The sequence below is a fragment of the Gigantopelta aegis genome, chromosome 9 (assembly GCF_016097555.1).
Source record: "Gigantopelta aegis isolate Gae_Host chromosome 9, Gae_host_genome, whole genome shotgun sequence".
Lineage (NCBI taxonomy): Eukaryota > Metazoa > Mollusca > Gastropoda > Neomphalida > Peltospiridae > Gigantopelta > Gigantopelta aegis.
Window position 1 is genome coordinate 18,837,323 of NC_054707.1, and position 16,944 is coordinate 18,854,266.

Sequence of the window (16,944 nt, forward strand, 5' to 3'; positions counted from 1 at the left end):
TGACGTCACTTAGGATAGGTCTGCCACTGAAACATACACAGTGACGTAACAAAATGCCGTCCGTCTATATAATAGCCATAGTATAAGTTGTTCTTAGTTTTCTAAACGTTTTTGTTTGTATTAACGAAGGGAAAAATAGGAAAAAACTTTTCTTGTGTGAAATTAAATATACTTCAATGAATGAAATTATATGATTATAGGAGACTGTAATGTAGGCTACTTCTATGTTAGGACACAGACAGGATAGTTCACGACGTTTCACACTGGTGTAGAAAGCCTGGAGGGGCGGGGGGGGGGGGGCAAGGAGGGCATGTGCCCCACACTTTTCAGATATTTTGCTTTATATTTGCTCTTTATAATAGTGTAAAAGAGTGTAAATATAAAAGTGTGACTCCCTACTTTTTGGCACCTTCCTACGCCACCGTTTGATGTACCAGTCGTGGTGCACTAGCTGGAACAAAAAAATAGCCCAATGGGCCCACCGATGGGGGATCGATCTCAAACTGACCGCACAACAAGCGAGCGCTTTACCATTGGGCTACATGTCGCCCGTTATATTTGAAAGAAAACAATTTTAACTTTGATATCATTAACTTATTTGTCTACAGTATATAGCTTATCTATTTACCTGAACTTACCTTTAAACGGCTTTTATCTTATATCTATGACAGTTAACTTAGTTCTCTACAGTATATAGTCTACCTATTTACCTGAACTTATTTTAGTTCTCTACAGTACATAGCCTACCTGTTTACCTGAACTTACCATAGTTCTCTACAGTATATAGTCTAACTATTTACCTGAACTTACCTTAGTTCTCTACAGTATATAGTCTACCTATTTACCTGAACTTAATTTAGTTCTCTACAGTATATAGTCTACCTATTTACCTGAACTTATCGTAGTTCTCTGCAGTATATAACCTACCTATTTACCTGAACTTACCTTAGTTCTCTACAGTATATAACCTACCTATTTAATGAACTTACCTTAGTTCTCTACAGTATATAGCCTACCTATTTAATGAACTTACCTTAGTTCTCTACAGTATATAACCTACCTATTTACCTGAACTTACCTTAGTTCTCTACAGTATATAACCTACCTATTTAATGAACTTACCTTAGTTCTCTACAGTATATAGCCTACCTATTTAATGAACTTACCTTAGTTCTCTACAGTATTATAGTCTACATATTTACCTGAACTTACCTTAGTTCTCTACAGTATATATTCTACCTATTTACCTGAACTTACCTTAGTTCTCTACAGTATACAGCTTACGTATTTACCTGAACTTACCTTAGTTCATTACAGTATATAGCTTACCTCTTTACCTGAACTTACCTTAGGTCTCTACAGTATATAATCTACCTATTTACCTGAACTTACCTTAGGTCTCTACAGTATATAACCTACCTATTTACCTGAACTTACCTTAGTTCTCTACAGTATATAGTCTACCTATTTACCTGAACTTAATTTAGTTCTCTACAGTATATAGTCTACCTATTTACCTGAACTTATCGTAGTTCTCTACAGTATATAACCTACCTATTTAATGAACTTACCTTAGTTCTCTACAGTATATAGCCTACCTATTTAATGAACTTACCTTAGTTCTCTACAGTATTATAGTCTACCTATTTACCTGAACTTACCTTAGTTCTCTACAGTATATATTCTACCTATTTACCTGAACTTACCGTAGTTCTCTACAGTATATAGCTTGCGTATTTACCTGAACTTACCTTAGTTCATTACAGTATATAGCTTACCTCTTTACCTGAACTTACCTTAGGTCTCTACAGTATATAACCTACCTATTTACCTGAACTTACCTTAGGTCTCTACAGTATATAACCTACCTATTTACCTGAACTTACCTTAGTTCTCTACAGTATATAACCTGCCTATTTACCTGAACTTACCTTAGTTCATTACAGTATATAGCTTATCTATTTACCTGAACTTACCTTAGTTCTCTACAGTATATAGTCTACCTATTTACCTGAACTTAATTTAGTTCTCTACAGTATATAGTCTATATATTTACCTGAACTTACCTTAGTTCTCTACAGTATATACTCTACCTATTTACCTGAACTTACCTTAGTTCTCTACAGTATATAGTCTACCTATTTACCTGAACTTACCTTAGTTCTCTACAGTATATAGTCTACCTATTTACCTGAACTTACCTTAGTTCTCTACAGTATATAGCCTACCTATTTACTTGAACTTACCTTAGTTCTCTACAGTATATAACCTACCTATTTACCTGAACTAACTTAGTTCTCTACAGTATATATTCTACCTATTTACCTGAACTTACCTTAGTTCTCTACAGTATATAACCTACCTATTTACCTGAACTTACCTTAGTTCTCTACAGTATATAACCTACCTATTTACCTGAGCTTACCTTAGTTCTCTACAGTATATAGTCTACCTATTTACCTGAGCTTACCTTAGTTCTCTACAATATATAACCTACCTATTTACCTGAACTTACCTTTAAACGTCATTTGTCTTATAGCTGTCGCGGTTAACTTAGTTCTCTACAGTATTTAGTCTATAAAATTTACCTGAACTTACCTTTAAGCGACATTTGCCTTGTGTTCCTCGTTGTTCGATGAGTTCTGCAGATTGCATGTTTGTTGTTTTCGACGTAAGATAGCCGTTGACCTGAGGGTTGGGTTTGATAGTAATTCTCAGCGGTATGCCGTCGTTAATTGTAAATTACACAGCGCGTTGACATTTGTATATATTACATAGGCCGGTGATCCTAAAAATCAATTCTGCCTTCCATCGAGTGACGTTTTAGTTTTCTCTTTCGTGTTACTGTTTTATTTGTCTCTGCTTTTGTTTCGTTTTAGATTAGAATTTATAAAACGTTTAAAATATATTTTCTAATTGTTTTGGTTAAATAATGATCGTCTTGTGTATTGTATTTAAAAAAAAAAAAAAATTAAATTGAAAGATACAACAAATAACAATAAAAAAGAATCAAATATCTTTGAAAACATGCGGTATAAATTATACAGTTTACAAGAAGAAGAAGTTTGTTTTGTTTAACGACACCACTGGACAACATTGATTAATTAATCACCGGCTATTGGATGTCAAACATTTGGTAATTCTAACAAATAATTTTAAAGAGGAAACCCGTCACAGTTTTTCATTAGTAGCAAGGGATCTTTTGTATGTACCATCCCACATACAGGATAGTACATACCATGGCCTTTGATAAACCAATCGAGGTGCACTGGCTTGGACGAAAAATAATTGATTCTAGACCGACCGCGCATCAAGCGAGCGCTTTACCGCTGTATTACGTCCCGCACCCCCTCCATTGTCCCGCCCCTAACTACGTTCGACGCCATGTAACTAGGGATGAGACTATTTTTTTTTTTCGATTGAATTTTTAATATTTTATCAACGATTAAATTTATTCATGATACTTACGCAAGCTACCACACATTTTGAAAGTACAAACTTTATTCTTAATGGTCACTTATATAATTGTAAATGCATTTATCATTAAAAAAAACCCACCCGAAAACGTTTTGTTAACTGGTAAACAAAAATACAATTTTTACCATCTTACCATGCCACGAAAGTGTGTTGGGTCCGTAATACCCGATTCAAACACATCACGTGCGTGGAATCGATCACTGTGATTGGCTGAAACATCGGGATTTCCAGCTAAATGCAAAATATCGAAATACACCGTTCGCCAAACGATCGAGAATATCATGAACCGCGATTAATCGTCGCGTACCTATATACATATATATCCGCAATTAAAATGTATTGAATCGTTAAATATAACACTCTTCCTTCTTTCCTTCCTTCCTTCCTTCCTTCCTTCCTCCCTCCCTTCCTTCCTTCCTCCCTCCCTTCCTTCCTTCCTTCCTTCCTTCCTTCCTTCCTTCCTTCCTTCCTTCCTTTCTTCCTCCCTCCCTTCTTCCCTCCCTCCATCCCTCCCTTCCTTCATCCCTCCTTCCTTCCTTTTTTCCTTCCTCCATTCCTTCCTTCCTTCCTACCTTCCTTTCTTCCTTCATCCCCTTCCTTCCTCCCTCCCTCCTCTCCCTCCCCTTCCACCCTTCCTTCCTTCCACCCTTCCTTCCTTCTTTCCTCCCTCACTTTCTTCATTCCTTCTTTCCTTCCTTCCCTCTTCCTTCCTTCATCCCTTCCTTCCTCCCCCCTTCCTTACTTCCTTCCTTCATCACTCGGAATGGTCCAACTAGCCCAGGCTACTCTGTATTGGAACCATGATAACAGTGTCTCAGTTTGTCAGTTTGACAGTGTTGTATCGACTTTCCTGAGATAATCGTTAGTACCGCGAACATTATGCTTTACCCAGCAGCATCCGCGTCTCCGTACATGCGGCTTGCATGAAGTTCTATATAACAAGCTGTCGGATGACAGGGTCAGTCGGTAGAGCACTCGTCTGAGGTGTTTTTCGTCGTAGGATCGAAGCCCTACGGTGCATACATTCTCTAATTCTTGTTTTCCCTCAGCTCCATCAAATCTCTCACTAGTATATAAAAGACCGTAGTATGTAAGGTCCTGTTTGATTCTTGTTTTTCCCAGTTCCATCCAATCCCCCACTAGTATATAAAAGACCGTGGTATATAAGGTCCTGTCTGATTCTGGTTTTTCCCACTTCCATCCAATCCCCAACTAGTATATAAAAGATCGTGGTATGTAATGTCCTGTCTGATTTGGGTTTTCTCAGTTTCATTGAATCCCTCACTAGTATATAAAATATCGTGGTATGCAATGTCCTGTCTGATTCTGGATTTTCTCCAGTCTCATCCAGTCTATCACTAGTATATAGAAGATCGTGGTATGTAATGTCCTGTCTGTGGGACAGTGCACAATCCTTGCTGCTAATGCTAGTTATCAGAATGATCAAATGTTTGACATCTTTTTCTTTTTTAAATCTTAATATATGTTTTCTCTCGTTCCATCCAGTGCACCACGACTGATATATTAAAGGCCGTGGTATGTGATATCCTGTCTGTGGGGTGGTACATGCAAACTATCCCATGCTACTAATGAAACATTGTGATGGGTTTCCTCTTTAAGATTATATGTCCGATGGTTATTTAATCTGCTGCTAATGGAAAAATGCAGGGCGAGTTTCAGAATTATAAAGATTTAATGTTTGACATCTATCAGTCAGCGATTAATAAATTAATGTTAGTGGTTTCGTTAAACAAAACACACGTTTAACTCATTAATCAATTTGTTCGGGGCGTAGCCCAGTGGTAAAGCGTTGTTGTGCACCCCCTCCCCAATTACGAGATCCCTAAAAATCTAGTGTTTATTAGTGAAATATATAAAATTAAATTATTATTGTTAAAATGGGGGAGGGGAGGGTGGCCGGGGGTGTATGCAATATCTTGATCGGCTTGCTGTTTCAAGGAAGCCATATTATATCACCTGTTAATATACTATTACTTCATTTCATTTCAAATTATTTTTTGGTGCTTATATCCAATTAAGGTTCAAGCACGCTGTCCTGGGCACACACACACACATCAGCTATCTGGGTTGTCTTGTCCAAGACAGTGGGTTAGTTGTAGTGGTTAATGACAACCAATAGCCAATGCTACATAAATCAATGTGCTCTAGTGGTGTCGTTGAACAAAACCATCTTTTCTTTCAATGTACGTCACAAAGGTTGGTGTAAAGATCGAACTAAAATTTTACACCAATATACATTTGAAGTGTAGTGTATATTTACTTATTTCGTTGTTATTCACCGTTAGATTTATGTTTGTATTAAAACCTTGTCCTGAAATGTCTCGATATTTTCAAGCTCTTTGGTTTATTTCAGCAAGTTATGCGAGTGTGCCTGACACCACATCCTTACAATTATTAAAAAAATATTCGATCGAAGTGTTTACAAATACCGAGGCATTCCTGAAAACGATTTTAACACAAACATAAAAGTAATGATACTGTGTATTTGATGTGTTAATTTTCTTCGTAAAGTAATTTAAAAAGCTCATACACCAAATATCTACATGATATCTAAGTGAACGTTTAGTCCGCACATTAGGTCATCCGCCTTGATGTAGATTAAAGACCTTGGGTAAATCAAAAAACCGTTGACAGACATGCGCAATTAAGGCACAAAATACAGTTGTGTATACGCTCGTTTCGTGATCTGCAATATACATATGTGAACAGCGTTGGCAGGTATGTTCACACATAACGACAGTAAAATGATTCGAGAGAATGTCGCATTTATGCTCTTAAAAGTGCTATGTCAAAGTTGTAATAATGGCGGTTCCGGCCAAAAATATTTCTTAATTTTTGCTTTGAAACATAAAGTTTATATCTTCAGCTATATGCCTATACAACATTACAACTAAATAATTCCATTTACTAGTAGAAATAATTTTTATTTTAGGAAGGAATCTTGAGTGTATCACTGTTTTATACGTACACATTCGGCCTCAGATTACAGTTATCTTCCCATTTGGTTGTCCAAAATCCGGAAGTTTCACCGCGCAAGTAGTCTGCTGTTTGACTGTGATTATTTCATGGCAGACAGCTATGAAGTGGCAACTGTTTGACTGAAGTGACAGGGGATAGCATGTAGTTTGTAAACATGTGTAACTTGTTGACATTGAAGACTTGTTTGTGGTAATTCCGGCCCATGCAAAAGTAGTGCTTTTTGTGTAAAATGGGTGTACTCCGGCCTGGTTTAGAGGGTGTGTCTGTTTAAACCAATATGCTGGGAGAAAGAGCTGGACAACAGGGGTTGTCCTTTTCAGGGTATGTGTCTCCCATGCAGGCAAAGGTACATACAAAACTTCACGGGCCTGCTGATATTAATAAAAATGTTATAGCCACTAAGGCTATATAGAAACATATAGCGAAATTAATTGTGGTCTGAGGCCTGATATAACACACTAAGTTTACCCAGAATTCTTTGCGGTCGACTGACTAAAGAAACAAAGATGGTGGCCATGCTATATTTAGCCACACATTATTCAGGAAACACCTCTTGTTGTTCAGTGCAAGACTTTTTAAAATTATTATTCTAGAGTTAATTATGGAAGATAATGTGTGGAGTCGATTAATTTGTAGTTTTTGTTTTTTATTGACATAGCCCCTGTAAAAGTTTTTAAACACTACATCATATGTTTCATTATTAGAGACATTTATGATCACTGAAATGAAACATTACATATATTTTATTCCTTAGATTATCCATTTCCGTAGAACCGAAGTGTTTCTAGTCATTCTGGTGTTTGTAGTACCAATTTTTTTTTTTAATATTTAATAAAACAACAACCACAAGTGCATCTGAGAAGTAGTGGCTTATTGATTCGAGTTCTAGTCTATTTTTAACGATATTTTCTGTTTTAACGTCACAGACTCTCCTTTTCACTCTATTGTAACTTTATTCAAATGAGTTACACATTCTCTTTGAGAATGGCCAATACAGCACAAATTGAAGTTTAGAGTAAAATTCGGTGTCCGTAAAATTCTGTGATATTTGTATTTGTATTTTTGCACAGTTCTTTACACTGTTTTTGTTTAAACCTTGAATTTTTATATTGATGTTGATCATCACTTTATTTATTTGCATTACCATAGTTTGACACCCAATAGCCGATGTATTTTTCGTGCTGGGGTGTCGTTAAACATTCATTCATTCAAATGAGTTACAGGTTTGTAAATTAACTAAATTTAGTGTCCATTTTTATACGGGTTAAAACAAGAGTCTGCACCTTTAATGACACAAATCTTCATTCTCATCTTAAATACATTATAAAGAAATCTTGATACGTTTGGCAAAATCTGTTCCTTTTGAGATGACAGCAGTTAAATATGAATAATAATACGAATTGTCAAAGATAGACGTTTATTTACTTCAATAAAGGGTTAAATGCACATGCATGTATCTCTCAAATGAATATTATTCTTTACACACAGAAACAAGAAGGAAGGAAGGAAATGTTTTATTTAACCACGCACTCAACACATTTTATTTACTGTTATATGGCGTTGGGAGAAAAAAAAAGAGACCTGTTTATATGGTTAAGAACCACACAGATATTGAGAGAGGAAACCCGCTGTCGCCACTTCATGGGCTACTCTTTTCGATTAGCAGCAAGGGATCTTTTATATGCACCATCCCACAAACAGGGTAGTACATACCACGGCCTTTGATATATCAGTCGTGGTGCACTGGCTGGAACGAGAAATAGCCCAATGGGCCCACCGACGGGGATCGATCCCACACCGACCGCGCATCGAATGAGCGCTGTACCACTAAGCTACGTCCCGCCCCTTTTTACACACAGATAATAAATGTAGTTGATCTTCAATAAGTGACTGGTATGATGGTAGATCCGGCCCGGAGTAATTATACTGAGAGAGAGAGAGAGAGAGAGAGAGAGAGAGAGAGAGAGAGAGAGAGAGAGAGAGAGAGAGAGAGAGAGAGAGAGAGAGAGAGAGAGAGAGAGAGAGAGAGAGAGAGAGAGAGAGAGAGAGAGAGAGAGGGAGGGAGGGAGGGGGAAACACGTGCATATGACACCTAAATTTAATTAATGCTAGGCTCAGACTTCCAACTGTCACGACGATGTTGGCCAACTCTCACGACACCCACGATTGTCCAGCTGTTAATCTGAGCGCTCTTACAACTCGGTTCTCTTGCTGCCGAGTTGTTAGTCTGAGCGCACCCGTTTTAAGTTGGGAGTGGTGGAAATTACAACTCAACTTTCGAGTTGGCCAAATCCGTCGTGACAGTTCATAGTCTGAGCCTAGCATAAGACAAAATGTTTAACAACTTTGTACTACTGTATTGTACTTGGCCCCCCACCCCCCAATCTACATTCAGTGACACGACAGCTACGCTTTTCATTTTTTTTATATTTACTATTAAACATCTCCTGTTTCTTATACTGACAAATGATGCATCAATTAAATACAGTGTCTGAAAGAAAGTAATGTTTTATTTAACGACGCACTCAACACATTTTATTTATGGTTATATGGCGTCAGACATATGGTTAAGGACCACACAGACATTGAGAGAGGAAACGCGCTGTCACCACCATGGGCTACTCTTTTCGATTAGCAGCAAGGAATATTTTATATGCACCAACCCACTGACAAGGTAGTACATACCACGGCCTTTGTTACACAGTTGTGATACACTGTCTGAATGAGAAATAGCCCAATGGGTTGAATAAGTATCACAAATTTTGTTTTATTTAAGCACATTTCACAAATTGCTAAACTTTTTATGTCTTATTATATTAATCAAATAATAACACACTTGGTATATACACACAGATATTTCGTTTATTTGGGCATAAAGAATCATTATGCAATTACTGAGATTATGACTTTTATGATTACTTAACCGCGACATTTATGTACAAGCACAAATAAATTAGAATAAAATAAAATATGACAAAGTAAATTAAGATAAACTAAACTAAACTAAAACTAAAACTAAAACTAAAACTAAAACTAAAACTAAAACTAAAACTAAAACTAAAACTAAACCTAAACCTAAACCTAAACCTAACCTAAAACTAAACTATACTATACTATACTAAACTAAAACTAAACTAAAGCCATTGAAAAACAAAATAAAATGTACCTATAATAAAATAAAATAAAATAAAATAAAGTCATTGAAAGAAAAAAGAGAGAGTAAAATGTACCTCTTCTGGCCTCAGATTAGTTATTTTCCCCATTTGGTTGTCCGGAAATTTGACCGCGCAAATAGTCTGCTGTTTGACTGATTATTTCATGGCAGACAGCTATGAGGTGGCAACTATTTGAATGAAGTTGACAGGGGAGAAAGAAAGAAATGTTTTAATTAACGACGCACTCAACACATTTTATTTACGGTTATATGGCGTCAGACATATGGTTAAGGACCACACAGATTTTGAGAGGAAACCCGCTGTCGCCACTCCATGGGCTACTCTTTCCGATTAGCAGCAAGGGATCTTTTATTTACGCTTCCCACAGGCAGGATAGCACAAACCATGGCCTTTGTTGAACCAATTATGGATCACTGGTCGGTACAAGTGGTTTACATCTACCCATTGAGTCTTGCGGAGCACTCACTCAAGGTTTGGAGTCGGTATCTAGAGGCAAAGGTACAGCCACTAAGGCTATATAGAAACATATAGCGAAATTAATTGTGGTCTGTGTCCTTCTATGTCGAGCTCTGTGACACAGCCGACTGGCAGGCGCGTAAGAGTAATTCCCCTTGTTTAATCGGAGTGTCCATCATTCGGAAACCGGACTATTCCGATCACTCAAATTTCCGTAGTACTCTGATATATTTGTTTTCCCTTTTAAACTCCAGTTACCCACAACAAACATATTTGACATTATTTACATTATAACACTGCTTGCATTGTATTACTCTCTTTCTCTCTCCTCGTTCCAGCCAGTGCACCAATGAATGAATTAATGAATTAATGTTTAACGACACCCCAGCACGAAAAATACATCGGCTATTGGGTGTCAAACTATGGTAATGGGAAAAACAAAGTGGCCAGTGCACCACGACTGGTATATCAAAGACCGTGGTATGTACTATCTTGTTTATGGGATGATGAATGTGAACGATCCCTTGCTTCTAATGAAGATATGTAGCGGATTTCCCTTCTAGGACTATGTCAAAATTACCATATGTTTGACATCCAGTAGTCGATAATTAATAAATCAATGTGCTCTAGTGGTGTCGTTACACAAAACCAACTTTCGATCGGCTAATAATACAAATCCAATCGTGACCTACTGAAGACTCTATTTACAGTTCGAATTAAATAAAAACTACATTCAACCTTTAAAAATGTATAGTCTAAATACAAATTAAACACGTGGATATCTGGTAAACGATAATGTCCAATAAACATCGAAGTCACAAACACGCACACACGCACGCACGCACCTGCACAGACATGTGCATGCACACACACACATACACACACACACACAGACACACAACACACCCACACCCACACACACACACACTTCCACCAGTTTCGTAGTTATTTTATCCACAAGAATGCTAATGCATTTATAACGGTATCAAAAATGACGAATGCTTTTGGCATGATTAGTCCCATTCCCATATACACACTTGATATGAAAAGTAGAAACATTGACAGTCTAATTGACCGTGTATTCTTCTTGCAGTTCGACCACTGCCTCAGCTTCCCAAATCGCTCCTCGGCAGAGGTCCCAATCGTATCTAGAATCTCCATGTCGGTGAAGTCGCGGAAGTATGTCGGAATCGTACATCGTCCATGCTTATAGAGCATGACATTTCTTTGATTGACCTTTCCCTCGTGTATCTCATTCAGTATCAACTGGAACTCAAACCTGTTTTGAAAACCACTTTCGATGTATTCCCTCGAGACAATGATCAGGAACTTGCAGCTCGACACAATGGCGTCGGACACAGCTTCAATTTTTAAGTCTCCGATGGCGACATCACGTTCCCTGTAAAACACCTTCTTTCCGAAAGACTCCAGCAGAGATGCCAGATCAGATGCTAATTCCCGTTGGGAATCTGCGTGTGAAATATAGACATCATATTTATACGGCAAGCCAGCGTGTCCAATGCTTCCTAGAGTTTCTCGAGGTTCAACCCAATCAAATCCGTCCAAAATGGCACTAGCGCAAGATAAAAGAAGGCGGACTATTGGTTTGCAGAATAGATAAGCTACCAACACACCAGTCATAATCACGAGAGCAAAGATAAGGTTTTCTATCCAAAAGAAGTTTCTGTGAAGTTCACTGATAACACATTCCATCCAAGAGCACGAACGGATGAATGGCATGGAATTAAAACACTCTTCGCCTAGTGGTTCGGGCGTGGATTCATTCTGAAATGTCAGCAGCAAATCTGCTGCTCGAGGAATCAGTCGGATAGCCTGTGGGTGTTCCACTTCAATGATCGTGTTCCTTCCACTTGTGACGTTATAAAAGTGTCTGTAGAACCGAAAAACGTGAATGCCGTACGTGGAAGGGCATGCGCATTGCCATGCATTTCCCAAAATAGAACTACTCATATGTAGCCAGTAAGCAACCATGCGTGGTATTACATCAAAATGTCCTTCTGCGTGCCAGAAAAACCAGTATATCATCACAAAGAGTGAGCAGCCGTTTAGATGTCCCGAACAGACTTCGTGGAATGGTTTGGTGTTAATCACATACCCAAGTGATATATCTTGCTTTTCGGCCAAGTTCAAGTATGAGGCACTGATGGATATAATTCCGCCAGGGGGCGCTGATTTTGTCAAAATGGATTTCTTTATTTTCGTCAATTTGAATTCACCTGTCCACTGGTAAGAGTTTTGTTGCAAAACCTGTTGTAACATGAGAAGACTTTGTAGGTCCTCGTAGACCTCGTTAAGTTCTTCAAACATATATTTTAGTTCAGTGCAAATCCAGAATGATGAACAGTCAATTATATCGTCCACAAAGGACGTTTTTGGTCTGGATGCAGGTCTTTGTTGTTTTGTGTTGTTATTTGTCTTAGTATCCCTGAGTTTCTTAAGTGCACTTTCCCTAAGATGACAAGAATAATTTCCAAAATCTCTGTCTTCTATGAGATATATTGTCAACGTCGAATTAATAATATAAGAATGCACACTATCATTATGCGTTACATTAACGTCAATGAATGATATGTCGATGTGGAATTTCCAAGATGGCACAAGAGATTCATTATTATGCATCCAGATGACCTGCCTGTCTGCTGGTTCGACTTCTGATTCGAAGGACATCACGTGATAGCATCCAAATCTAACGTCTTCGTCGATGTATCTGAAGTGTTCCTGAATCACCAGCGGCTCCTCTGTTTGTCTCATCGACGTAGATTCATTTCTGTTTTCATCAATGACAATGATGCTGTCGTCCAGTCTGCGCATGACGTTTCCCTTAAGCTGGTCCCACGTGAACAACGCCATCGAGTCCATACAGTGGGCAACGACAACATAACTAGTCACCGACACAAACAGCAGATACAGACAGATGCGCTTCCCGCCAAACCTCCTGTAATAGCTTTGTAAGTATCCCACAATCAGACAGACGGCAAGTCTGATAAAGAAAAGGATCTGGTTGAGAATGGTCCTCCAGTGAACATAACACAATTCGGGATTATTTGTCTGAACCAGAAAGAAGGTGGACAATGAGAAGACTTGTCCACAAATGAATAGAAGTAACAAGCGTTTCCGCGATACTCTGCCTTTCTTTGGCCGGTGTATTTTCAGTTCTTTATCCATCTTTATATATACTGTCACCTACTAGCAGTGATGATCATTGTTCAGTTCGTTATCCTTTCTGTTGCTTTACTGTGACCGACTAACAATGACGAGGATTACTTTCGAAGTTTTAGTTGCCAATAAGTTGTTTTCCCGGCAAGTGGTGGCAGTTAGGTTGATTTGTCTGATCGTCCTCTGCAAATAAAGCAAAAGAGAAATCTCAGTGAATAACTGTGTACAGGCATAATTTGTATTTGCACTATACAGATAAACTGTTATTGCATTCAAACTTGTTTGTCACTACAAGGCAATTCTGGTTCATACTAAATGGAAGGAAATGTTTTATTTAACGACGCATTCAACACATTTTATATGGCGTCAGACATATGGTTAAGGACCACACATATATTGAGAAAAGAAACCCGCTGTCGCCATTTCATGGGTTACTCGTTTCGATTAGCACCAAGGGATATTTTATATGCACCATCCCACAGACAGGATAACACATACCACTGCCTTTGATATACCAGTCGTGGTGCAGTGGCTGGAGTGAGAAATAGCCCAATGGGACCACCGACGGGGATCGATCCCAGACCGACCACGCATCAAGCGAACGCTTTACCACTGGGCTACGTCCCGCCAATACTACATGGCCCCAACCATTATCTGAACAGACCTTCCACACAGCATCGTCAGATCATAGCTACGTCATCATTCAATTCTCTCTTGCTATATCAGCATTTGCTCTTGTTACGTATGTTTTGTTTTTTTTGGGGGGGGGGTTTGCTTGTTTTGTTTAACGACACCACTAAAGCAAATCAGCTATTGGTTGTCAAACATTTGGTAAATTGGACAGTCTTAGAAAGGAAACCCGCTACATTTTTTCCATTAGTAGCAAAGGATTTTTATATGCACCATACCAAAGACAGGATAGCATATGTCACGACTTTGAAACACCAGTTGTGGTGCACTGGCTGGAACGAGAAATAGCCCAAATGGGCCCACCGACGGGGATCGATCCCAGACCGACCGCGCATCAAGCGAGCATTTTACCACTGAGCTACGTCCCGCTCCTTTGTTATGTACGTTATAGAAAATTAAACCTCCACTGTGGAGTACGAGAGTCCTGTTCTCTACCGACTGAGCTAATAGGGGAATCCCCACTAGCTACAGCCGGCCTCAGATTACAGTTATCTTCCCATTTGGTTGTCGAAAATCCGGAAGTTTCACCGCGCAAGTAGTCTGCTGTTTGACTGTGATTATTTCATGGCAGACAGCTATGAAGTGGCAACTGTTTGACTGAAGTGACAGGGGATAGCATGTAGTTTGTAAACATGTGTAACTTGTTGACATTGAAGACTTGTTTGTGGTAATTCCGGCCCATGCAAAAGTAGTGCTTTTTGTGTAAAATGGGTGTACTCCGGCCTGGTTTAGAGGGTGTGTCTGTTTAAACCAATATGCTGGGAGAAAGAGCTGGACAACAGGGGTTGTCCTTTTCAGGGTATGTGTCCCCCATGCAGGCAAAGGTACATACAAAACTTCACGGGCCTGCTGATATTAATAAAAATGTTATAGCCACTAAGGCTATATAGAAACATATAGCGAAATTAATTGTGGTCTGAGGCCAGCCAGTACGAGCACTTTTCTCCTCTCAAGTGGAGCTACGTTCCGGAGTCGTGGGCCACGGACAGTTGAACTGTTACGGGTCCTGACTGGGTTATAATTGAGTTCTTGTGTTAAGAACACACCCAGTCCCTACGTCGGCTCCATATGTAACAGAAAAATCAACCTCCATTGCGTGGATTTGAACTACATACTCTCATGTGCGAGAGTCCAGTACTCTACAAGTGAGATTATAGGGAAATTCCCTCTAGCATCTGCCAGTAGGAGCAATTTATACGAACACTACTACACGTATATATCTAGAAGGAACGATATTGTTTTTTATGATGTACTAAAGTACAGCAAACAACATATCGATGGCTGACAACCAGTATTTATATCTAAAAACAGTTTTCAGAAGGAAACAAAACGAGTTATAAAGTCTGAAGACTACTAAAAATTCAGAAATGAAACACACACACACACACACACACACACGCACGCACGCATGCACGCACGCGCGCGTATCATATATAAATACTGTGGCCGGAAAACAGTTATATTTTGAACATCACAACGGTCAATTTAAAATCAATTTCGAATCCCTGGGTAATAATTGAATCACCGCATGACAGCAGACTGGATATGTACTTTTATATTGAAACTGTTTCGTCTAGTATTAACCTCAATTCACCGGCATCTGGTTCGCACCCCGGTACAGGCTACCACACAGAACGAGTTTTAACGGCTGAATGGACGTCTAAAGGCACGACACTGACTCCCCTCTCACCAACAGCCAACGTTTGACTCTTGTCCATGACAGCATGCTACAAGCATGAACATCTAATTAAAATGCACCGATTACCTTTCTGAATGTCATTGCATTTCAACTTATTTTCATGCTTATAATCCAATTAAGCTTCAAGCACGCTCTCCTGGGCACACACCTCAGCTATCTGGGCTGTCTATCCAGGACAGTGGGTTAGCTGCTAGTTGTTAGTGGTTAGTGAAAGAAAAACAGGGTGTAGTGGTCTTACACCTACCCACTGAGTCGTTAAAACTCGCTCTTTCCCATTAGTTGCAAGGGATCTTTTATATTCACCATCCCATAGACAGGATAGCACATACCACGGACTTTGATACATAATTCGTGGTGCATTGGCTGGAACGAGAAATAACCCGCCGCGCATCAAGCGAGCGCTATACAAATGGACTACGTCCCGCCTCAAATCACAACAATCATAAACACATGTAGTAAAAAATGTATACTCACCAAGAACCAGAATAAATTGCGCCAGGTATTCACAGAAATGTTTTGTTTTAATTGCTTTACTTTTCACGATGTTGGTTACTATGTAATCAGTGATATATCGTATTTACTGTTACATCATGTAATCCATCTGTTCCAACTTAGAATATTTACATCACTTGTGAATCATCGAAACCATACAATGTTAATTCTGTTGAAAACTGATCTTGCACGCAAGCGGTCAAAAACTTGACTTGATCAAGCGGTGGTTAACCGCACTTTACACAAAATTGCAAACATGTTTGTAAACAAAGTGGCGAGCCTGGATACAATTGTTAGCCAATCAAAATACACCACGCCTGTGTGGAACCACGAGCCATCGAGTCATGGGGATTTCCAAAAAACTATTTTAGACGTTCTGGATTATCGGGCCAGTAACATGTATTTAGATTACACCGTCACGACATTTCATAGAATAGTAAATGCTTTATCAAGACACAGCAACACTGACCCAAATTTACCACCATAACAAGGCAACATAGTTCGGTCACAATGACCTTTAGCAAGCACACACGTAGGTCTATCAAATATCGGATAACAGCCTAACAGGGAGAGACAGATAAGAAATAGTATGGTTTCTCACGACATCTTGAGCAATACAATTATTTGGAGAATACTACAAGAGTGGCCATTAGATACCAATTATCTTACAAACAGGGCGACCAACCTAATGGAGGGAGGGAGAGGATGAATCCAGAATTTTCTGAAATTTTATTTTTTAAGCGCACGCACACCATTTTTTGAAACAATAATTTAAAG

The 16,944-nt window shown here is 38.8% G+C and overlaps 1 protein-coding gene across 1 annotated transcript; it reads right to left on the reverse strand.

Annotated features, from left to right (window-relative positions):
• Nucleotides 1-10,078: 10,078 nt before the first annotated feature.
• On the reverse strand, nucleotides 10,079-16,944 carry LOC121381410. Its single transcript, XM_041510713.1, has 2 exons — nucleotides 16,150-16,944; nucleotides 10,079-13,469 (listed from the first exon to the last, which is right to left on the reverse strand). The coding sequence occupies exon 2, from the start codon at nucleotides 13,293-13,295 to the stop codon at nucleotides 11,055-11,057; it is 2,241 nt and encodes a 746-aa protein (XP_041366647.1). The 5' UTR covers nucleotides 13,296-13,469; nucleotides 16,150-16,944; the 3' UTR covers nucleotides 10,079-11,054.